Genomic DNA, 23,567 nt, shown 5'->3' with positions numbered 1-23,567 from the left:
TTTCAGTTTAGAACAGTAGGTAGTCCTCATGGAAACGTGACACAGCCTTACGGGATGAGGATGGATCAAAAATACAATGTTCAAATTTTACCATTTCTGGTTTGTAACTTGGTATATAACTGGTTGAGGTTTACTGTTGTCCTGGGCAGCTTCGTAAGGATAATTAGGGTTCAGCAGCCCTGGGCTCCCACACCTGGTAATTGAGTTGGGAGCACAAGCACTTAAGCAACTGTAGAGTAAAGGTCTACAAGTCTACTACACCTGGTAGTGTTGTTATTGGTGTAGAATCGCCACTCTGAGAGGTCACAAGCACTCTCATTTTGACTGTTGTAATTTGTTTTCCTCTCCACATTTTTTTTTTTTTTTTCCCCAGCTTCAAACGCTGATTCAAGAAACCGACCCCGGTGCGGATTATCGCATTGACCGGGCGTTGAACGAGGCCTGTGAGTCGGTGATCCAGACTGCCTGCAAGCACATACGCTCCGGAGACCCAATGTAGGTGGTTCTCACTTACAGCTGGCTTTTGTTTCTGTTGGCTGTCCACGACAGTTGGGTGGCTGACCAGTACAGATACTAAAGCCTGTCCAGAATGGACAGACTCCAGACTAGCAGTTCTTACAGGGTTGGAGGTGTGAGCCAAGCCCTGCCTTCTTTCTTGCTGTATAACAGGCTGGTGTTTTGTAACAGGGCTGGTTTAGCACTGGCGAAGGATGTAGCTGTCTCAGGCACTGAGATTAAATTTGTAACGTTTGATGTGCTAATTTCTCTTATTACCTAATTCTTTAGCAACATCACAAAAAAAAGTAACAGGCCTTGGAACGCCAGTTACCAAACTGATACTGCGGAGACAAATGTCTCCTTTGTCTTCAGGTCTGATACGTACCATGTCCTGGGCCAGATGTTACATAAAAATATTCCTTGCAATTTTGTCGTATGTCAGACTTACTGAGGTAACTGAAACAATGGAATTTAAGAGGGTGCAGATGTGGTATACAGCTGTTTTAGGTGTAGTCTTTTTGAAGGAAGAGAAAGATCTTCACTGTGTTTGAACATCTTATCTATCATTCATTGGAAAGATTGATTTGGCAACACCAACTATTACAAGGAAGCTCAGTATGATTATAACAGTCTGTTGCCTAACTTTTTTTCTTCTGTTTGCAGGATTCTGTCTTGCCTGATGGAGCATTTGTATACTGAGAAGATGGTAGAGGACTGTGAGCATAGGCTCCTGGAGCTCCAATATTTTATATCTCGTGATTGGAAGTGAGTACTGTAAAACAATACTTATCCTCACTTGATGCTTGTGCTTAGTGTTTGTATGCATTAGCAGTTCCTTGTAAAACAGTAGAGCTTGTGCTTGTTCATAAGAGGCCTTCTAAGCATGCCAGGTCTGTAGGGCATTAATGCCTCTCTAAAACAGTATAAGCAAAAGCTGCTAAGAAAAAGTAAGTGTCATGTCCAGTTAAATCAGGTACTCACTTAGAACAGATGTGACCCCAAAAAGCGTCTGAAGTTTGAACTCTGAAATTCAATGCATCTTTAATAAAAAGAAGCCTCTCTGGCCATATTGAAGTCGAAGGTCACTTTCTGTGCAGGTGGCAACAAGTTTGATCTGCTCTGAGTGCTGCAATGTGGGAGTTGAGAAAACCAAGCTACTAAGTATAACAAAGAGCCACTGTGTGAGAGCCTCCCTGCTTCTGTTTCTGCTTTTTTTCAAATTCTCTAGGTCTGATTACCCAGATGTAATTCCCTTTGGAGCACTGCTTTTCCAACTTTCTCATCCAAAGATGGCAGCGCTTTGTTTTAAATATGTACAGAGCTCCTGTGTCTCTCTGGGTTAAGATGAAGAGAGCATAAATTTGATAAAGATGACCAGTGAGGAAAGAACAAGTGTTTGGCTTTTTTTTTTCTGCAGAAGATTGAGAGCTGAGGAAGTGCAAGAAATGGAGTAATTGCTCTCAGTGACCACAAGGAGTGAAAGGCAAAAGAAGTCACGGGCTTCAATTACTGCAAAGGGCATTCAAATCAAACATTAAGAATATCTGACTCATAGCTGTGTCTGTGGGCAGCGTTGTCAGTAGCTAAGAGCTGACATGCTCTCTGAACCTTCTGCTTTTCAAATACATGGGGTTTCATGGACCAGAACGTTTAAGGCTTTGTGCTGTTTAACTTAGTCATCTCAATAACTGTCTCCGTAGGCAGACAGGAATACTTAATATTTTTTATCTCCTCTTCCTGTTTCCCTTCATTGCTGGTTCTCCTGCCTGCGCCATGTTTCCAGCAGGTAATTCATTGCTTGAGCCAAACTTAAGTGATTGGAAGGAGGAAGACTGAGTATTTGCATTCTGGTGGGAATAAAGATAATTCTAATTCCCATTGCAGGCTGGGCAACATTACCTCATCTTTCTTGTTTAACCACTGTTTCCTAGGACTGGCTTATAAAAACTGTTGCATTAACTGTGCGCCTAGCACAGATCCACGAAGTAGAAATTATTTTCTTGCTTCTTTTATCATCATCTGTATGACTGTGTCCATTGATAATACTTGATGTTTGTCTTCTAAAGTGTTGTAGGAGTTGGGAGTTTCCATTCTAGAAAGTTAGCAATATCTCACTTAGCTTTATTGTAATTAGAGGTCATCTGAAGAGATGCCTTAACTGCACTTGCAGTTTTCTTGTATGAATTAAGACAATAATTAATCTAACTAACAGATTTTTAGGAAAACTGGCATTTCAAAATGGCAGCAGTACAAAGTAGACGTGTAAGGTATTATAGAAACAAAACATGATACGTACCTGCCTCTCTGCTGCTTTAGGACATCAAGGAGATGATTTCTCTTCTCGTGTGTCAGCGTTTGGCTGGCATGCTGCAGAAGCGAATGGGAGGTGCTTCAAGAAGCGTTGAAGATTTAATCTGTAATTTAAGATCTTAGTGTGTTTTTGCAGGATTAGGGAGTTGATTCTAAATTCAGTGACAGGCATTTTACCACCTCTTGGTTCAGTTGCTTAGACGCTGCTGCTAAATGATGTGGTCACGCATGAAACTTGAAGTAGGTTTTTTCTGCCTCGAAAGCATTTTGGAATATGAAAAATGTTAAAGGTTTGGATAAAATGCTAGTGGTAACTTTTCCATTTGCAGATTGGATACAGTCCTTTACCGCAAGTGTCAGGGAGATGCCTCCCGTCTCTGCCATACCCATGGCTGGAATGAGACCAGTGAGCTGATGCCTCCAGGGGCTGTTTTCTCCTGCTTGTACAGGCATGCATACCGCACAGAGGAGCAAGGAAGGAGGGTAAGTGCTAGAGTGCAGTTTTGCTCTTTGATCTGTGACAGAAGGTTGTCCATATGTTTGAAAGTTGGACACGCTGTGCTAAAACGGCAAGAACTCGCAAAAGCTACTTGAAAGTATTTACCATAGGTGGTACTTGTGTTGCTTCAGATGCCCAACTCCTCCTCAATTGTGCCTTGAAGGCGTATGTTGTTGTTCCAGTAAGGCAAAATAGCCACATCGAGATGTGACAATTGTGTGCTGGCATCTTATTTATATCTGTTTAGGCACAGCGCAAGTCCTCCCCCTTGTTTTTCCAAAGAGGACTGTGATTCCTTGTAGATAGCTAGCATAGCTGCTAAGTTGGTTTTATGCAAAACGGAGTTCCAAGCTCAGCTTTCCTAGGCTGTTTCTAATTAAGGTTTGGTTTGAGTACAACTTCAGATTATGCTCCATTAAATTCTTCCTATTGATATAAAGCATCCTTTTGGTTCTTTGGAGTGTAGTGTACTGGTAAATGTGCTTCTGCTGTCTTTAAAGAAGACAGTAGGGGTCTGACTTGCTGCCCTGCAGCCTGGATATCCACCATAGCGACTTTTTTTCGGTTCAGGACCACTCTTTTCAAGTTTGCTGCCCTCTCGTGCCTTTATCAAGGCATTCCCTTGAAAGCAGCTGGATACCGCTTCCATTTCTTTTGGCACTGTGCTGAACACAGCCTCTAGGAGTTGGTGGGTATACAGAATGGCCTGGCTTAAAAATTAATTTCTACAGCTTGATTTAAAAGGTCTCTCGTGGCAGAGGTCAAGTATTGATGGAAAGCATCTCTCTTTTAGGAATAATTTTTTTTAATGCAGTTTCTTAGTCTGCTGAGTTGAGACTTCTTAATTCCATTTTATATTTGTGCTGACCAAAGAAATCAATAGCCAGCCTGCAAATAATCTATCGGAGAGAGAAAAAGCTTTTAAATGTATTTTTCTTGTGGAAAGTAGGCTGAGGGAGCAGCTGTCATTTTGAAATTTAGCATTTGCAAGCAAACTCATCAGAGATTAGAACTTTTTTTCCAGTGCTGTCCACAAAATGGTAGGTAACTTCCAGTGCTGCCAGGGGTTTAAAATGTATGAAGTTTTAAGCTTTCAGTGTGTTTTTTAGGTTTGCAGTATCCCTGGATTTTCTACAATTCGTCTCGTCCTCAGTCTGGGCAAATGCTGGCTCTGATGTGCTGCAGTGGGGATTACTGGGAAGAAGTTACTATATTGCCTCATTCTGGGTTTCCCTTTTGGTATTGAGGGCATCAGCTATTTTGACTTTCTTCTCCGGAAGCAGTCTGTAGCCTGAATGAAGGGGACAGAGCAGCAGATAATGTAGAGACCTGCTTTGACATCTCATTTCGAAAGCAAAGTGAGGATTTAAGAATGTAAAATTCATTTTAGTGGAATGAAAGGAGCCTCCCTCCAGACTAAATGGCTAAGCTCCAGACTCTTTTGGATCACTTGTGGGGTCCCCAGCAGGCTTGTGCTGAGCAGTACAGGACAACTTCTGTGCTGTTGGCAGTCGTGGTCACTCTCCATACTTCACCAGGCAGCATCTGGTTTGCACTGTATGGATTTAGAGGCCCTATATGCTAAATGCTCTTTCCCTCTTTGCAGCTATCACGAGAGTGCAGAGCAGAGGTCCAGAGGATCCTCCATCAACGTGCCATGGACGTGAAGCTGGACCCAGCCCTCCAGAACAAGTGCATGATTGACTTAGGGAAGTGGTGCAGTGAAAAAACGGAGACAGGGCAGGTACTGTACGCAGAAACACTGCTGCTGCGTTTGCAAAGCTGAGAGAGAAGGAAAGGCAGAAAGGGGACAGAGGGGCGTCTTGGAATCATGGAATGGTTTGGATTGGAAGGGACCTCAAAGATCATCCAGTTCCAGCCCCCCTGCCATGGGCAGGGACACCCTCCACTACACCAGGTTGCTCAAAGCCTCATCCAATCTGGCCTTGAACACTTCCAGGGATGGGGCATCCGCAACTTCTCTGGGCAACCTGTGCCAGTGCCTCACCACCCTCTGAGTGAAAAATTTCTTTCTTATATCTAATCAATATCTCCTCTCTTTCAGTTTAAATCCATTGCCCCTTGTCCTGTTGCTACATGCCCTTGTAAAAAGTCCCTCTCCAGCTTTCCTGTAGGCCCCCTTTAGGTACTGGAAGGCTGCAATAAGATCACCCCGGAGCCTTCTCTTCCCCAGGCTGAACCGCCCCAACTCTTTCAGCCTGTCTTCATAGGAGAGGTGTTCCAGCCCTCGGAAAAAAAAAATCTTCTTGTTAGCTGTCTCTTTATAGCTGAGCATATGTTAAAAATGAGTTTGAAACAGAATCTACGCTAGACTGAGAGATGGAGGTGATTCCAAGAAGCTTTGCACCTACTGCATGGCTTCAGTAGGTTCAAATGTGTAGTAGAACGAGAAGCAGGAAGGGGATCGTTAAAAAGAAGGACTTTAATGAAGCAATTCACCCCACCTTGACTCTTATTTGTAATACTCTATTACAAGCTTGACATTTCCCACGTAAACTTTATCCCATTTCCATTTGGCAAATACTGACATGCTTCCTGTGTTTACACAGAACTGAACTAACATCTGCTGCTACTTAACAAAGTTTCAACAAATACTTTCATGTTAAATTGCTGTGCCCTAGCATAGCTGCGGGGGAGAACCCGTTCTGCAGCAGAGGCAGGAGAGCGTAGGCCGTTGTCTTTTTGGAGTGCCCATCACAGGTTGTAGTTTGGGTAATTAATCTCCCGTGAAGGTTATGCGAGGGGCAAATTAAATGTGATATTCCAGAAGTGAAAGCACGTCGTGCGGCTTTTGAGAACAAGCGGTTACATCCTAGACCGACGTTCTCAACCACTACTAATATGTGTTCTGGCAGTGCCTGTAGCAGAGTAGGATTAAATGGGACTTGAGACTTTACAAGGAGGAGGGCAGTTTTGTGTGTGTTACGATATTTCAAGCTCAAATTTTCGCATTGGGTTCTTGGATCACACACTAAAATGTCTGGTTTTGTAGGAACTGGAATGCCTTCAGGACCATCTTGATGACTTGGTGTCTGATTGCAGAGACATAGTGGGAAACCTCACTGAGCTGGAGTCTGAGGTGAGCAGCTCTCGGCCTGGGATAAAGGGAATAGTTGAGCATGTCTAGTTAAGCATGTCATTTAGATAGCGATGGAAAAAAAAGCGAGGTTAAAGTAGCTGCAGAAATGCAGCTCTCTGGGATCAAGCGAAAACCATCCATTCTACTGCGTACAATATACGTTTTCATGTGGAGTTCTTGAGGAAGAGAATTGGGCAACAGTTAGGATTTTAGAATGGTGATGACATTTCTCCTGATTAAAATCGGTTACGGTGCTGAAGCTAAGATTTCTTGCACAGGGAACCCAGTTACCTTTGGTACAAGTCAATATATGTCATGGGACTTTGTTTTTTTTGGTCTTGCTTGCAAGTAGTTTTCAGCACCATATTGCAACTTCCCTCCCCAATGTCCCAAAAATTTTGCAAGAAGTAACTGCCAGGTGTGAGATCAACAGCTTTACTTATTTTATGAAGCAGCGTATTTGACTATCTTGCCCCTAAATGTTCCTCGTATCTCTTAAAACTTACGTTGTGCCATAGGGAAAGCTTTCTTCTAGTGGTTACAAAATTATTAGCTCAGAACTATTGTTAATCTTTAACTCCTGCCTAGGTGTAAGGTGACTTCTAGTGCTGTAGCATTAGATTCGGAGAAGGTTTACAGAAATATCCAAGCAATGAGTTTCTTGCTTGTCCTGCATTTGCCACGTTGTTGGCAAGAGCGAACCCTGGGATTTCCAGAACTGAAGGGCAAAGCTGTCTGGATTGCATCTTTCAAAACCCTCTAAACTGAGTTGAGTTTAACTTGTTAACACAGGGGTTTTTTTTTTCAGAGCCTCTTTTTCTTGTCCATTCACTGTGAAAATGAAATATTGCATGTTTTTTCTGCAGGACATTCAAATTGAAGCCTTGCTGATGAGAGCATGTGAGCCCATTATCCAGACGTTCTGTCATGTGAGTACTCCGTAATAGCGTGAACGTCTTTGGGGAAAAAACACTGAGTGGGAAAGAGTTTTTTTGGTATTAGTTCTTGGTGTGCTTGCTACACTTCGAAAGTAAAAGCAGACGTAAGCAGTTACAAAAGCTTCTGATTAAAAAAACCCACCCTAAACCAAAAATTCTTAGTTCCGTCTAGTACCTCTAGCGTTGTCAGAGCCCTAGCGTAAAAGCTAGAGTTTGAAGATGAAAATTGCCCTGTAATTGGAAAAATCACTCTTTACAGTGGGTTAAAAACTCAGCTTTTTTCCTTCCTTCCCTGCCTGCGAGTGGTGTGTCTAAACCACTCTGCTCTGCGCAGCTGCTCAGCATTGCTGAAATAACTTCGTACATTGCTCTAGGGTTGAGTAGTTACGTAGCAGTGAAGGCACCGAACTGCAATGCTTCATGTGAGCATTGAGTCTCTGCGGTATGTTCTCCGGAGTCTAAAGTGTGCATGTGCCTGACATGATTCTTTTCTCAACTGTATCTATAAATACTGGTGTGGTACAGCTCTCACGTGGTCAGTTAATGGTGAATGGTGACTGTAAATTCCGTTATTTCCTGGTCACAGTGGGCTAAAGGAGCATAAAAATTAAGGCTTGTAAGAGTAGCTCGCTTAAAAGCCTTTTGCCTGTTTTTCAGGAGGTTGCAGATAACCAGATTGATTCTGGGGATCTGATGGAGTGTCTAATACAGAACAAACACCAGAAGGAAATGAATGAAAAATGTGCAATCGGAGTTACTCATTTCCAGCTGGTAAGCAGTGTTTTTCTCTGCTGTCAATGGAAGCCTGCTCTGTTCGTTGAGAGTGTTGACAGGAATTAGCTAATTATGAAACCCCTCCTTCTCTGAGATTGATTCTCACTGTGTTTAAAGTGCTCTTGTGAATTCAGACAGTTGTACTTGTATGCCTGGTCATAAATGGTCGCTTCTGAAGGTGATTTATTTTCAGACTCTCCTTCCTTCTTGGCGTGTGGTAGATAAGAGTCCCAACTTCTTCAGCAGTGCAGCGTCCCTCTTGCTTCCACGTTAACAAGTTGTGCACAAAAGCATTTGCTGATTGTATGAATTCGACAAGTGTTCTTTTGGACAAGGCTCTTAATTTTTTTTTTTTTTCTTCCTCCAAGTGACCAAAGTTGTTGTTCTCATTTCTCCCTTGCAGGTTCAGATGAAAGATTTCAGGTTCTCATACAAGTTCAAAATGGCTTGCAAGGAGGATGTGCTGAAACTTTGCCCCAACATCAAAAAAAAGTATGTAGCACCTGAACAGAGGGAAATCTGATTGTATAAATATGTAACAAATTACAGGATATTTCATGAGCGGACAGAAAACGCTGGACTTCCTTTAAAGGGTGGTTGTTTTGTGTGTGTTCCCGTAGCGACTGCCTTCTGCAAACGCTTGAGGTCGAGGCATTGCCAGCCTCTTCAAAATTACTTCTGCTTTACTCTCACATACAAGCCTGTCCTTATTTTTCTTGCTCTGAAAATAGTTAATGATTACGATTAGTGGACCGCATGTCCCAGGGTGTTTTATGTCCTTGCTAGATTCATTGTCTTCTAAGATGCTGGCCACTGTTGTTCCAGTTGCTGATCTGGGAAGGGAAAATATCCCACTTGTTTTAGCTGGTTTATTCGTGTCAGTATGAGGGTTTTTTTAATGGCCTGCTGCAATGACATAAGAGTAAATTACACACAAGGTCAATCCCGTTGGTGGATAGCAAGACTATTTGCATTTTATGATGTAAATGCCCTTCCCATAGTGCAAAAGGATTGTTTGCAATGCCGTGTAGGTATTGACCTTTGTCTTTTCCTGAGATTAAGGGAAGCTTTTCTAAACTGCCTACAGGACTTAAGAGCAGAGGTCGGTCTTGCTGGGCAGGGGAGTGGTGGAATTTTGGATATCTTCTTGTCCACTGATCTAGACTCCAATTAGAGAGCATCAGATTTAGGTTTTAGTTGTGATCTAGTTACTCTATATAGAGCTGTACCCAGGCTGGAAGTAAGCATTGATGCACAAGGACTTTATGTTGTGTTTGGATTCCTGGGGTCACTTTCTCTGATGTGCTGATCCAGCACCAATCTTGACTGGTCCAAGTGAAGGGTATCTGAGTAAAAAGCTGTTTTCTTTTCTGCAGGGTGGATGTAGTGATCTGTCTGAGCACAACTGTGCGCAATGATACTTTGCAGGATGCCAAGGAGCACAGGGTCTCTCTGAAGTGCCGCAAACAGCTGCGTGTTGAGGAGCTAGAGATGGTAAACCTGCATGAAACTCTTGATCTGCTCGCTCTTCTAGCGAGGTCCTTGAATTCAAGCTTCCTGGTTTGTCCACCCTGGGGAAAAAAGGAAGCTCATTTGTAAGATGTATATAATTTATTTTTTCCACTCTTCTTACAACACGAGGCTCAATTGCCCTTCACGGTGAAAGTAATGATTGTCTACTTCAGTGCCTTAAATATAGGCTCATGAAGGCTAAGGCAAGCTAAATGGTCATTGGAATTTCAGCTAGCAGTGATTATGTTTAGTGTTCGATAGCAGTGTGCTACACATACTGATGTCCTTAAAGTCCTCTAGGAGAGAATAAAAGCTTCATTTTACAGTCTGAGGAAACGAGCACAGATGAAGCAACTCGACTCCAGCTGCTCGAAGTTGCTCAGTGGATAAATAAAAGTAGTATTTGTTCTAGTAGGCAAGGCTGCCTCTCAACTTCTGCTGTGGGGCTTGCAGCAATAAACTCGTGAGGTCTTTGTCCAGTAGATATTGTTTGAGTGTCAAAGCTTCACCTTAAGTAGGCCCATATCAGAAGATGCAGCACTCTTGCCTTTCTATGGAAGAATTCAAATGCTGAGCATCATTTAAAGCAGGAAACTTCCTTCACATCCTCCAAATCACCCAATAGGTGGATGGCTATTAATATGTCCTTTCGCTTTCATATGAAAAGATTTTATCTGTCTTGGGCATTTGCATCGATGCCCTTTGAGGAGGAGCAGTTTAAACCTTTTCTTCAGTGTAAAAAGGCAACTGATCCACCGCATGAATTTGCAAAGTTGATTTCTGACTGACACCACTTCTCACACCCGCGACTCTTGCATTCAAAGAAACTGATGTGCCTGTTGTGAGAATTGCTTGCTTTTTGTGATTAGCGGGCTCTAGTTAATAGATTAACAAAGTAAAATCATCTTTAGATGAAGTTTTTGCTGCTCTGAAGCTCATATTGAAATTTGTTCTGCAGACCGAGGATATCAGACTTGAACCAGAACTGTATGAGGCTTGTAAAAGTGACATCAAGAATTACTGCCAAAACGTGCCTTATGGCAATGCTCAGGTAATGGATTTTATTAATAATTTACCGTGTAATTTGTGCTTTCGTTTCAGAAAACTTCTGAGGAATACTTTTACCCCTGTGAGTGCAGCGTTAGATTTTCATTTTGATACCAGTGAAATCTTTTGTTAGTGTTTTGGAGCATTATTTTGCTTTCCCTGTAGGTTCACAAGCATTAGTACTGGGTGAATGCTGTGCTGTGAGCAGTTAATTCCTCAGTTAATGCTAGTTTTAAACTATTAGCAGCTGGTTACTGCAAATGTTGCAAAAGATTTCTTGGGCATAATGGTCTGCAAGATGAGGTTTGGGGTTTTGGAGTAAGTCCAAGTGGCCCTCTTCATCTCATTGAATCTTGATTAGAAAAGATGAGCTTAAAGCAAGTGCTGGAAATCAGCATTGGTAACGACTTTTTTTGATCAAATCTGAGCATTGGAAACTTAACTGCATAAATCAGGTGAGGGTAGCCATTAGGGGAACACAGAGCTCTGTGTTTTGAGCAGCATGTCTCAGAATTGTATCAACAGTGTGTCTGTTACGGTTGTAATGTTGTGTTGTAGATTATTGAGTGCCTGAAAGAAATCAAGAAGCAGTTGAGTACCCAGTGCCACCAGAAGGTGTTCAAGCTGCAAGAGACAGAGATGATGGATCCAGAGCTGGACTACACACTCATGAGAGTCTGCAAGCAGATGATCAAGGTAACGGTAGTGTGCTGATTTGAGAGGGTGAGATCAGGATAGAAGAGCTCTGTTGGTTTTGAGCTTCCCCTAAAGAGTCGTTTCAGAAGTATGAGTGCTTTTTTGCAAAGTAAGGAGTTTCTTAACTCGGAATCAGGCTGAGGTTTCTTCAGGGCTGCTCTTTCAACTTACTTCCTCCAAATATCAGATCAAAGCCTGTGCAGTAAGAAATTTGTCTTCCCAACTGCCAGCAGAATTGAGGAGGAAGTCTGCGCTGAGGCTTCTAAAACAGTTTTCATCTAGTTGGTTTGGATTCGGATTAGCTTTTAGCAAGGGTGAAGAAGTTACGATTACAGAGAGGAGTAACATCTTCAGTTCACTGCTGACCTAGCACACACAGGCTTTCATCAAACTGATAAAGCAGGCAAAATCATGCAAAACTTAAAATCAGAAATGCTGGTTTAAAGTGGTACCACGTGGAAAGCAGCAGTGAGTGTTAATACAAGACACTCTTACGCAGCAGCCAGAATTGTAAGCCCTGAAACAGTAAATGTGTGGTCTGTGTGCAATACCCTGACTCCATATTGTGACTGAAGCAGAACATCTTGAGAATCTATTGCTCTTCAGTATAGACTCATGCTTTTTAAAAAAGACCTGTAATCTCACCAAAATGGTGAGGATTAGAAGATGCAACAGCCTTATCTTACTCCCACAGAATTAGTTTCTAACAAAAGAAATTAGTACCTTGGTCTGAATTTTGGGCTAGCTGGTTCACTTTTGGTTATCTAATTCAGAGTGGGAATGGGCAAATTGGTATCAATGAGCTCTCCTCTACTTTCTCATTCCATATGGTCTTAATTCATCCTGGATGTTACTCATGAAGTCTTTACCTGTCGCTTTGTGCAGCCAGCATTTATGCAGAACAGCAGTATGTGCCTAGACTTAAAAGATTCCCTTTTCAGTTTCTAAAATAAAGGCGAGCGAAAATAGTTGGATGTGAGATGTAGTTTGCTGAGTATTTATTGCAAAATGTGCTGTAACTTTAGAAAATAAAGGCAAGCTGCTTTCGATACTGCCCAGCACAAGCTGATGCCTAGAAGCCAGTGAAGGCTGTACAGCTTAGTGCTCAGTCCATAAGCAGAGAAATTCATGCCCACAGTCAGTTTAGAGAGTACCACTGTTTCCCAGGAGATGTTGGGCTAGGGAGTGTGTCTGCCTACCTCTGTGTTGGGCAAGTGGTTATTCTCTTCCATTAATACAGTTGGTTGTTGTTTTTATGGAGGTTTTTCAAGTGCTTAATGATGAAACTTGTTTTTTTGGGGCTTTTTTTTTGTAGCGGTTTTGTCCAGAGGCAGGCTCAAAAAATATGTTGCAGTGTTTGAAACAAAACAAGAACAGTGAAGTGATGGATCCTAAATGCAAGCAAATGATTACCAAGCGTCAGATTACACAGAACACAGGTATCCTCTTCTGAAAAAAAAAAACAAACTTAAGTTGCCTGCCTGAGCGGTTGAGTGGTCTGCATGGCTGAAAGAATATTTGCTGTGTTTTATTCTTTTTCGTGGTTGTCAGTGCACACACTGACTTTATTCAGTCAAGTTCTTGAGGGTCAGCTTAATGGATCCGCTTTATTCCTGAAGCTCTTGCCTCACAAGTTGAAGTTCTGTTGTGAAATAATACTAATTTTCCCCCAAATTAAATTTATTGGTGGTACAGTGTCATCCAGGGAATTTGTGTCACATCTCTTTTGGAGCGTTACGTTCTGTAATCTGAAGAGGTGTGTGCTCTAATGAAGTTCTGTCGTCTCTCCCGGTTAGATTACCGCTTAAACCCAGTGCTCAGGAAGGCGTGCAAAGCAGACATACCCAAATTCTGCCAAAATATCCTGAATAGGGCCAAGGATGATACGGAGCTGGAAGGGCAAGTCATCTCCTGCCTGAAGCTGAAATATGCAGACCAGGTGAGTAGAGCTGGCGGATGCAAACGGTGCGGGATCGTGCTGGGCAGCAGTCGTGGTCTGACAAACGGAACTCGGGCTCGTGTGCTGCGTTCCGTGTACGGGACAGGCTGTACGTAAATGAGTTTTTATGCTCCTATACAACTATTACAGAATACAAAGGTTAAAAGGCAAAGTGATTGATTTACGAAAATAAAGGTCGTTGAGTGGGTTAATGACTTTCTCCGCTTAATAGCGTCTCTCTCCAGACTGCGAGGACCAAATCCGAGTGATAATCCAGGAATCGGCTCTTGATTATCGGCTGGATCCCCAGCTACAGATGCACTGTTCTGAAGAGGTAGGAGAAGTAGCTCAGCACCTAGTTTGTCAGGATGAAAACTTCCTTCACAAAACGGATTTTGTTCTTTAAAACAGGAGTTATCCTGATAATTACACAAACAAAAGCCACTTTGAACTGCTTTTAGCTAGTCAGGCCCTCTGCTTTTGATTTTTGTCCACTGTGCAAGAATTGCAGTTTCCTGTGCAGTGTTAACATAAAATAATTTTTTTCATCTGGGATCTCTTCAGTACTTGTAATTATGGAAAAATACTGCTTTCATGTTGTAAAAAAACCATGTGCTAGTTCCCTGGTCTTGTCAACCTTAACTGGAACACAGTCAGATTTTGAGCTTTCATTTTGATAGTTGAATCAACCATGTCTCAAGTATTGCTTATTTTCTATCTTAACATTATTTCTGTGCTGTTTTCCTCCCTGCTTTCCTCTCAGTACAGTAATATTGAGTTCTTGCTGTTGGGTTTTGGGTATGCATATTGCATGAGCCAGGCTGCCTTTGGCTCGGAGGATTCTGCGGGAGGGGGAAAGTATCTCCCTATTGTGTGTTCTCTAGCTGCACCCTGTGATGAACTAATGTATTGAGATATAAATGTGCTAAAAGGCAGAATAATTGTTGTGAGCTACTTATGTTAAAATACCTTTTTCACAATAGATTTCCAGCTTGTGTGCAGAAGAAGCAGCAGCTCAGGAGCAGACTGGGCAGGTGGAAGAATGTCTGAAAGTGAATCTGCTAAAAATAAAAACTGAAATGTGCAAGAAGGTAAAGCAAATAAATTGAATGTGCTCTAAAAGGCATCCTGTCCCTGCATAAATCATAAATTTTTCCAGATCAGAGCCCGGGCCGTGTTCTAGCTACTTTGATGCCAGAGCTCCACAAATGTCCTTACACATCTCAGTTCTGGCCTGCAGCGATTCAATTCAGTTTCAATTTGCCAGTGAAAATTGTGTCGATAATGCCTTCTTTGCAATTCCAGGTTTTGGTCCTTTCTTGATTATGGTTGCCAAAGTTTCTAGTCTATTTTCTGCCTCTGTCTCCGTTGCAGGCTTCCCTTGTGCTGGGTATGACCGAGGCACTGGCTATGATCAAGGGCTGTATGAGTTACCCCCGTGGCGATGGCACCTTATTTCAATTCTAACTGCAGTAACCCTTGCATATTGACTTTGTATTTTAGATTAATGTGGGCATTTTAGTGACCATAACTATGGTAACCCTTATAAACCAGGACATTTAATCCAGCCTAAACCAGCATTCGCAGGCTCAGCCGGGGACGGTGGTGTTTTTTCTCATGATCCTGGATTTAAAAAGATGATGCACCATTCAGGAACATTGAGCAGTGTGAGTTTTGTTCTCTCTCCTTTTTTTGAGATGTACTTGTAATTTCCCCCTCACCAGGAAGTGCTCAACATGCTGAAAGAAAGCAAAGCAGATATATTTGTTGACCCAGTGCTCCACACAGCCTGTGCCCTAGACATCAAACACCACTGTGCTGCCATTCCGCCAGGGAGAGGACGCCGTAAGTGCTCATGCTTTTTGTTTTTAATAACCTCTCAGTCCTGAGGACCTTTAATGCTGGTAAGAGAATGCAGCTTGTCTTAAGTACCAGGTCTTTCCACCAGTCTTTTGTGGGTCATGAAGCGGGATGATTGCAGAGGTGGTAGATGCCGCTAGAAGGTGGCTATCAAGAAGTCCTTGTGTCCAAGGTGGGACCAGTTCTTCAATCCTGACATAATATCCTTACAGCCTTATCTGCACACTTAATGAGTATATTTTATACTCCATCATTCATATGATTACCGACAATAGTGTGTGATACCAGATCCGTCACCCTTCTGTAAAATCCCTCCTCAGTTAAATCCTGTTGAAAATGAACGCTTAATATAGTACACGTGGACTGGAGTACATGGACTCATTTCACAGTGAGGTTTGTCTCTCGCCCTGTATCAGGTTCACACAGGATACAGCTCCCGAGCTTACTTATGACAGTGTTTGACAGACAAAACTAAACTGAAGTCCTTTGATCCTCTTTTTTCTTTGCTTAAATATACCAGTTTTATCTACATTTTCTAAGTTCACATAGCAGCTGAAGGCTTTGAGACTTCATCAGCTCGTCCAACTCCCCTGACACTGAGTTCAGCAGGTTCAGACCACTTGAAACATCATTTATTTAAGTATTTCCTAACCCATTCGTCTCCTGTTTGAGGTCAAGCTCTTGCACTTTGTTACTGCTGTTACGTTAGCGAGTGGATAGTGTGTATGGCTGCTTAAGGAAAGCTAGTGGGGGAAAAAAGCTCTGAACTTTCCCATCTTTCTGAGTTTATCTGACGTTAAAAAAAGCAGCCAAGTATTTTCCTGATTGTTATCTTTCATGCTGGTTACTGAATGCCTTTCTGAAATTCTGGATATCCTGTATTTGTTCCTATTTTGTCATAATTCTTTTGATGTGTGTTCTAATGTGTTTGCACTGAAGATACGCAGAAGTTTAGCTTAGAGAGGGATCTACCTCTGAGTGTTTGAACTGACAATAGTGGTTTAAAAGTCTGGAGTTTGCAAAACTATGAACAAAATAACTCTTCACTGCAAAGCAGGAAGCACCCAATTAGCGATTATTCAAGTAAGGCAGTGTAAGTCTAAAATAAAAAATTTTATGTCAGTGTCTCATGAGCATATAAAATAGCTTATGAATTAGCCAGGGCGCTCCGTAGGCACGCAGAACATTACAATCCCATTTCCTTTGCACAGGACTGTGCAAAAACTCAGGAAGTTAAACCTTTCCAAAACATCTTGTTGATCAAAAGAAACTCCTCACAAGCCTAAGGAGATACACTGTTTTTTCCTGAGCTGAACTTGATCTTAGTTCTCTCTAAAGGGTAGTGGCACGGAGTTTAGAGTACAGCTCGTTGAAGGTGCAAATGTATAAGTCTTTATAAAAAGTCATATTAATTACATCCTGGATAAATACTGTAATTCCTTTTGGAAGCCAAAATTCCTCATGCCTCAAAATGCAGTATTTACCATGAATCTCAGTGAAATTGCTGGCTTCTAGGGTGCAACAGGGCTTTGCATACAGTCTGTCAGGCTGGCTAGTCTGTTTAGAAAGCTGCGTAACCATCAGCCTTCAGTAGAATTGACGTGTCCCTTTCCAGCTGCCTTTCCATAGCATGTTACTGAAGCCACTGTTTCTATTTTGTAACCCCATCTTCTGCACATTACAGAAATGTCATGCTTAATGGAAGCTCTGGAAGATAAGCGTGTGAGGTTGCAGCCTGAGTGCAAGAAACGCCTTAATGATCGTATTGAGATGTGGAGCTATGCTGCAAAGGTGAATATGTAAAGGATTTCAGTAAACTACTTCCTGGTTTTTGCTTTGGATCTTTCTGTTGCAAGCTATTTGTGAAAAATTTCAGCTGTAGTGAAATTCTTGTCTCTGAAGCCTAGCGTTTTGATTTTGGTCCAGAGAAATTGAAATCGAGTCGCCTTTTTTGAACTTGTGTATCTTATTCTTTCAGTGTCTGGGGTACATCCTCAACAGTGCAGAATTAAACTGTCTTTTGTGCGCGCCGGGCTTGGTTTCCTGTAGAGAAGGTCTGGGGCAATGAAGTAGGGTCAGCAGAACGTCCTGTTACAACGCTGTCTCCTGAGCAGCCATTGAGCAGTTCCTTCAGATGAATCGTTGCAGACCTGCTTGTTTGTGGTTCAGGCTAAGTCTGACGTGACAGGAGGCAGCAGCAGTACCAGAGACTGAACCTGATAAATGCCAAGGCTGAGAGTCACATGGATAGTGCAGCTTGACTCATTTATTCTCCTCTCACTTCCAGGTTGCCCCAGCAGAAGGCTTTTCTGACCTTGCCATGCAAGTTATGACCTCTCCGTCCAAGAATTACATACTGTCTGTGATCACGGTTGGCATCTGTGTACTCTTCCTCATCGGCCTGATGTGTGGACGCATCACCAAGCGGGTGACAAGAGAGCTCAAGGACAGGTAGAGCCTGGATTGCCTGCTGAAGAAATGCCTGCCTAGTGCCCAGTTTTGTACAGCCCTCCTCTGTATAGTCTACCCACCCCCTCTTGTGAGAGGAGAATAAAAAAAAAAAAAAAAGTTAGAACAGCAGCAGGTGTTGGCTCAGTTTTCCCATCCTGGATCTCATCCACAGCATCTACATCCTATGAAAGTTTGTGTGCAACATTGGCAGCCCAGCCAGCAGCTTTTGTTACCCCTTTGTTAGCAGACTCTCGTTTACCTGCCTGTAGACAAGTCTCTATTGTACTGTTGGAACTGCCTTCACTCTCCAGATCAGACTGATACGACCTGCAGCTCAAGCAGTTTTTAAGTAAATTTTTAAAGAAAGACATATATCTGCATACCGACTATATGATTTAGGTAATGGTTCATACTGAAATCTAGTCATCCTCTGTGGCTGGGTGAAATTGAGGCAGGAAATTAAAGGGTAAATTGCATCTTACACCACAGTTGGCCTTGTTTTGGACATCTTGCTCATCTTCTGTAAAGCATCTTCAGAGCATAGTCTTGGACAACCTAAGTGACACCAGTCACTGGTGTCATCTTCTAGTGAATATCCTGCTTCTGTTACTGTGGATTTTTTTGGCTGAAAAGACGTCCTCCCTTTCTTCCTCTGCCACTCGCAAGATAGAATAAAATACTGACCAGGATCAAATACTCATGTAAGCTGTACAACTTGTATTTCGGTAGGTTAGCGGCACGGTCTAGGCACGAGGCACGTAGAGCCTGCCAGCAGTGTGCAGCACTGCTGGCAGCAGGCATGAAGTGCCCTGATCAGTTACTCGGTCGACTTTTTTTGTTAGTGACAATGCCGTGAAATTCTGACACTCCTTTTATTTCACCTTGCTCTGCTGCTAAGCTGTTACCCTCCCGAATTAACCGTCTGCAGATGGTACTGACACACGGGCAAGACAGTGCTTTGTCAGCGATGGAGAAAGTGACTGGACACTCGACGTGCTCTGCCTGTAAAGTGGTTACTTGTGGGCTGGTGCAGTGGTTTGGAACTGGCCTGGCTGGGTCTTAGCGGTTTGAATGGTAGCACTGAAGAGTGTTTCTCATTTCCACAGCTACAATTCATAAGGGATAGCAACTGGCGTTTTCTGGGACGTAGGACACAGGTGCTGGTCTGAAAGGCCAAGCAGGAGTGGATAGGAGGATGGAGGTGTTGTACGAAGGGCAGGAACGTCTGGATCTCTAAGGGAAGTAGCTTTCACGTCGTTGCCATCAGTGTGTGCACTCGCGCTGTATTTAGTTACGCTCCCAGAACGTGATACTCACACCCGAGAGCCCAAAGAAGGTGTTTTAGAAAACCTGCACCAATAGTTGTGGCCTCTTCCTACCGTCACCTTTGTTCCTCAAGTACAAGGAGGTGTGGAGATCATAAGCCACGTGCTTTGGCTGAAATGTGGAGTGTGTTGGTGAAATCTAAAAGTGGCTGCAGGAGAGTCCATGTGTACAGTAGGATGTACTTTATTCGCCTCCTAGATGTGCTCACCTGCGTGTGCCGCAGTGAAAATTGTCCAACTTTAGGCTGATGCTTGAACCATAACTTCATTTTCCCACCTAGTGCTGCATTGCTAGGTAAGACCTGACGCTTCCAGTTCTCCGTGTTGTTCCCTAGAACAGCGGAGGTGGTTTTGAGACGCTTTGAAGCGTGGACCAGCTGATTCTGATGATGCTGCGTGCACAGAACGGCGTACACAAAATACTGTGAGCTTTTGCTGCAACTGAAGCTTTTTGCAAACGTACCTTCATCCCACTCTGAGGGTGAACAGCGAACTATTAGTGATACTGGTTTAAACTTACTGTGCTAGTGAGTCTTTCGCAAACACTTCTGGTTTTACATCCAAGCATTACGAACATAAGGCGAGCAGCAGAGAATGTGTGAACAATGAGGTTCAGTGGAGAACTGAAGTGGTACATGGTAGGAGTCCAGTTAAATGGTTAGGTAGGACAGAAATAAAGCCCCAGTTCTTTCTCTCGCCCCTCTTCCCTGGTGCGAACTGACCCTCTGTCAATGTGAAGTGGAGCAGAAGAGGAAGGGTGGGTCGTGTCTCTCGAGGAGGCGCAGGTGTGTAGCACCACGAGTGTTAGTTTGGCAAGTAGAAGTGTGTATTGCTTCCCGTGGTGGAGCGGCTGCCGAGGAGATGGGTGTGTTGGCAGAGCTGCCGGCAAGGGCAGCGGGATCTTTGCGCAGCCTGGCTTGCTTGGCACGGGTCCTGCTCCTCGAGATGTCTGCCAGGCGTGATCCAGCTGCTGTCGGAGGGCTTTTTTTTTTTAAACTGTCGTGACTTTTTGAAAAGGCGTTTTGTAACCTGATTAGCTTGAAAAGCCTGATTAGATGGTTTATTGTCTAGAAATAGCATCTTCCACTAAATTCCGAAAGACATTGCGGTGAAAGTTGTAGCTTTGTAGCCATAGTTCTGAATGTAAACCCTGTTCAGCTCTGAAGGTGACTTTCTTTACTTTCAGATGTAAGGCTTTCTGGGTTTTTTCACTTTTTAATTTAGAGAAGGTTAAGGTAAGGGTGCCTGGAGCACTGTGCTAGGAGTCTGTGGTCTACAGCGGTGTTAGTCTGTGGTCGGTGATGTTTCTGACCATGCCAACAGGCTCACCTGGGAATTCGGTTTCAGCGTGAGTGCCCTGGGGTGATGTTGCAGGTATGTGTCAGGAGGCCCTCCGAAGCAAAGGTAGGATACTAAATAAGTTTCTGCATGATTCCTTCAGATGCCCTTTGTCACTTTAAGGGCACAGACCCACCTTTTAAAGATATGACACTGGCAAAGAGTCCAGACTGTTCTGTCATTGAGCATTGTTACCTCTTCACGTTTTAAAACGGGGCCTCCTGTCACTGCCAATGGTGAAATTTGCTTTTTTCGTGACTAGAAATCTACCAGTCCCAGTCTTGAAACATCCTCCTGCTTTTCACGTACAGCTAAAAATCTAGAGGTCTCGAAAGCACGGAAGCCCCCACGAGTGTACTCTTCCAAAAATAACTTGTGTGCGCTGTTGCCAACACAGCCTCTTGCCTGCAGGTAACCGTTTTCCATTGCGGGGAAGGAGAGAAATGGTTGTAAGAAACGCTGCTGTTGCCTTGGAACTTAAGGAAGCCTTTTTAACTTCTCTGGTCTAATCGAGATGGCTAGAAACAGCTGTGGTCAGCCAAGGGAAGAGTGTTGGTGTGGCAAAACCTGGGGTACCCCTTCCTCTTCGTGACCCTCGTGCCTCGGTGGAGAAGGGCTGCCTTCCGCAGGGTGCAGTTTGGGAGGCGATGGGTTTTTTTTCCTCTTTGTCATCACAAAACCTTCTCTTAGCTTATTCTAGACGTGGTGATGCTGACGCTCCTGGCAATGTGTGGAAGGGCGGGATGGCTGGGAGCTGGCAAGGCATGCAGCTCTCCGTTTCCCTCCTGCTGCTGCAAAAGTTAACGAGCTGTTTCCTAAATGGTGGCGTGTGTTTAGATGACCTGGGTGAGGGGGACTGTGCATGGTGTGCACCTCAGGACTTCACTCCTGCTAGCCCCTTAGTCTTCCTTCTTGTTTGACCTTAATAAGCTTATTTATTGTTTACCCAGTGGGTCTAATCAAGTCCTTTTGCTGAGTTTCAACTTGGGATTCTCCTGCCGAGCCTCTGTCGCTCAGGCTGCTGGAGTAACTCGTCTGGGTAGGAACAAAATTCCTGGCGCTTGGAAGTGCTGTCCAGCGAGCTGAGTTGCCCCCTATGTCTGTGTCACTAAAGGGCCGGAAAAGCCCTAAGGAAGTTCAAATAATTCTGTAACAAAATTCAAGCATCTCACCCAGCATTCAACACTTAAAAATCCAGGCAAATAGAATGGGTCTTTTTCTGAAAGAATCCACAGTATGGATGGAAAATAATGGAGAGGAGTGAATGTCTCGAAGTACAGAAGCAAACTGTGGGTGGGTACAGAGGGAAGAAACGTGGCAAGCCAGAGGGATCACTCGAATCCCATAATGTTGTAGTGAAATTGTGTTCAAGTTGGATGGTGACTTCTGTTAAAACATGACTTTATTATTTAGTTGAAAGAAGATTGTAGTTTTGTGGGTTTTTTTACTTTATCAGTTTTGGGTTTTTTTTTTTTAAAAAAAGGTAGTTTTGAGGTGCGTGTGAGTGCATGAGTGTGGTATGAAACCAGAACATTTCATCTAGCACTTCTGTCCCTGTTTAAAATATAGCTCTGTGGACTCAAGCAGCTGTAGCATCGGTTTGTGGGAAAGTACGTTCTTAATTACGGGGCTCAGAAGTCGTGGAGGCAGCTCCCAGGTGCTGATCTTTGTGCAGCCTCCCTGCTTGGAAGCCAGACTTCCTGGCTGGCTTCCACTGGTGAGTCGTGGTTAGAGGGGACCCAAGTCACACGTGTGAGGGAGAGAATTCAGCTGGTACCGCTGTTTGTCCTGTACTGGTGGAATTCCGCATCGTATTCCGCATCCTCCCACCCTATGGAATTCCCAAGGGCTGCCTGTGTGGGACAGGGAGGAGTGATAACGTGTTGCCCCTCCCTGCCCAAAGGCAGATTGCTCTTTTCTCATTCCACACCACCTGAATTTCATTCCGTAGCTGACCGAAAGCAAGAGATCCCTTCCTGGGTGGATCGCTGCACCCCGAAATCCCACCCCGTGGCCCCCCCTGTATTTGCTGAGTAGAAGCGCTCGCCTTGGGAAGCACCCGAGAAGCGGAAAAGGGAAAGGGGCGACTTCTCCCCGTAGCCACTCGTGCCCAATGGAGGTGAGGGGAAGCTGCAAGTAGTAGCGTTTGTGTTGGACTGGACAGCGTTCCGGAGAAACCAGAGCCGGGTTTTTCGGGGAGGTAAGGGGGTCCCCCAGCACGCCCGGGATGTGTCCCCCCGGGATGGCACCGCAGGCTCCCCCCCAGTGTACAAACCAGACCCAGCGGATTCCTGTTGTACAGCAGAAGCTGTTTGAACTTAGTGTCCTATTTTTTATTATTATTATTTTAAAATGTGACATTAATGAGACTTTCTTATTTTTTTTTGTAAATTGTTTTCCCTTTCTGTGTATAAATCCTGGCCGGTCCTTGTTTTGGTTTTTGTTGTTTGTTTTTTTTTTCTTTTTTTACATGTTCATGCTGTGTAATTTTGAGATGTTACTGAGATTCTGAACATAATAATGTGCATTTTTTTCTGTACAGATGAAACGGGAGAATTTAATAAAAAGAGCCTGCAGGTTTTCACTTGGTGTAGTTCCTTCCTTCGGGCCGCTCGCGCCCGCCGGGGGGGCGGGGCGGGGCGAGGGGCGGGGCCACGCCCGGTCCCGCCCCCCTCCACCGGCGCGCCGGGGATTGGCCGGCGGGCGGGTGACGCGGCGCGCGAGGGCGGCTGTCGCGCCGCGGCTGGCGGCCGTAAAGCGCGGAAGGTCAGTCAGGCCTCCCGCTGCCCCAGGTGAGCCGGCGCGGCCGCGCCGTCCCCGCTGCCCCGGCAGCCGCCGGGACCCCCCCCCCTCACCGCGCGGGGCCGCCCGCCGGCACCGCCTCTTGCCTTCCCCTCCGCTCGGCCGCGGGCCTGCGCCGCTCCGGGGGTCGGGGGCTCCGGCGGCGGCAGGCAGGCCGAGGCGGCGGTTCTCCCGCCCCCCGGGGGGGCTCCGCTGCCGCCGGCCCGCGCCCTGCCCTGCCGCCCTTCCCGCCAGGTGCGGGGCGGCCCCTCAGGCGCCGTGCCGCCGGCTCGGTGCGGGTCTGCGGCGTGCGGCAGGCGGCGGCGAGGAGCGGCGAGCCGGCGGCAATGACCTGCTTAGCGCAGGCAGGGTGTGGAACTCAGCGTTGGCCACCGGTTTGTGCGCTGTGACCGCAGTCAGAGCTGCTGGGGCACGGCTGGTGGTAAAGCAGCGTCTGGTTCCTTCTTCTGGCTACTCTCGTCACAAACCTTGTGTCTGT

At 44.6% G+C, this 23,567-nt stretch overlaps 1 protein-coding gene across 1 annotated transcript in view; it reads left to right on the top strand.

Moving 5' to 3' along the window:
- GLG1 (golgi glycoprotein 1) overlaps positions 1-22,867 on the top strand; it is an 89,247-nt gene extending 66,380 nt beyond the window's left edge. Inside the window, exons 9-26 of the mRNA XM_086621029.1 lie at positions 374-495; positions 1,162-1,263; positions 3,138-3,291; positions 4,914-5,051; positions 6,321-6,407; positions 7,274-7,336; positions 8,003-8,116; positions 8,523-8,611; positions 9,496-9,613; positions 10,590-10,682; positions 11,237-11,374; positions 12,690-12,813; positions 13,171-13,313; positions 13,546-13,647; positions 14,297-14,404; positions 15,038-15,158; positions 16,858-16,964; positions 17,461-22,867. Coding sequence (XP_086477155.1) covers positions 374-495; positions 1,162-1,263; positions 3,138-3,291; positions 4,914-5,051; positions 6,321-6,407; positions 7,274-7,336; positions 8,003-8,116; positions 8,523-8,611; positions 9,496-9,613; positions 10,590-10,682; positions 11,237-11,374; positions 12,690-12,813; positions 13,171-13,313; positions 13,546-13,647; positions 14,297-14,404; positions 15,038-15,158; positions 16,858-16,964; positions 17,461-17,628 — 2,091 coding nt within the window. The 3' untranslated portion in view covers positions 17,629-22,867. The remainder of the gene's footprint in view (positions 1-373; positions 496-1,161; positions 1,264-3,137; positions 3,292-4,913; positions 5,052-6,320; positions 6,408-7,273; positions 7,337-8,002; positions 8,117-8,522; positions 8,612-9,495; positions 9,614-10,589; positions 10,683-11,236; positions 11,375-12,689; positions 12,814-13,170; positions 13,314-13,545; positions 13,648-14,296; positions 14,405-15,037; positions 15,159-16,857; positions 16,965-17,460) is intronic.
- The last annotated feature ends 700 nt before the right edge of the window (positions 22,868-23,567 follow it).

This window comes from Tauraco erythrolophus, chromosome 15, assembly GCF_009769465.1.
Source record: "Tauraco erythrolophus isolate bTauEry1 chromosome 15, bTauEry1.pri, whole genome shotgun sequence".
Taxonomy (NCBI): domain Eukaryota; kingdom Metazoa; phylum Chordata; class Aves; order Musophagiformes; family Musophagidae; genus Tauraco; species Tauraco erythrolophus.
This window is presented reverse-complemented; position numbering and strand designations above follow the sequence as displayed.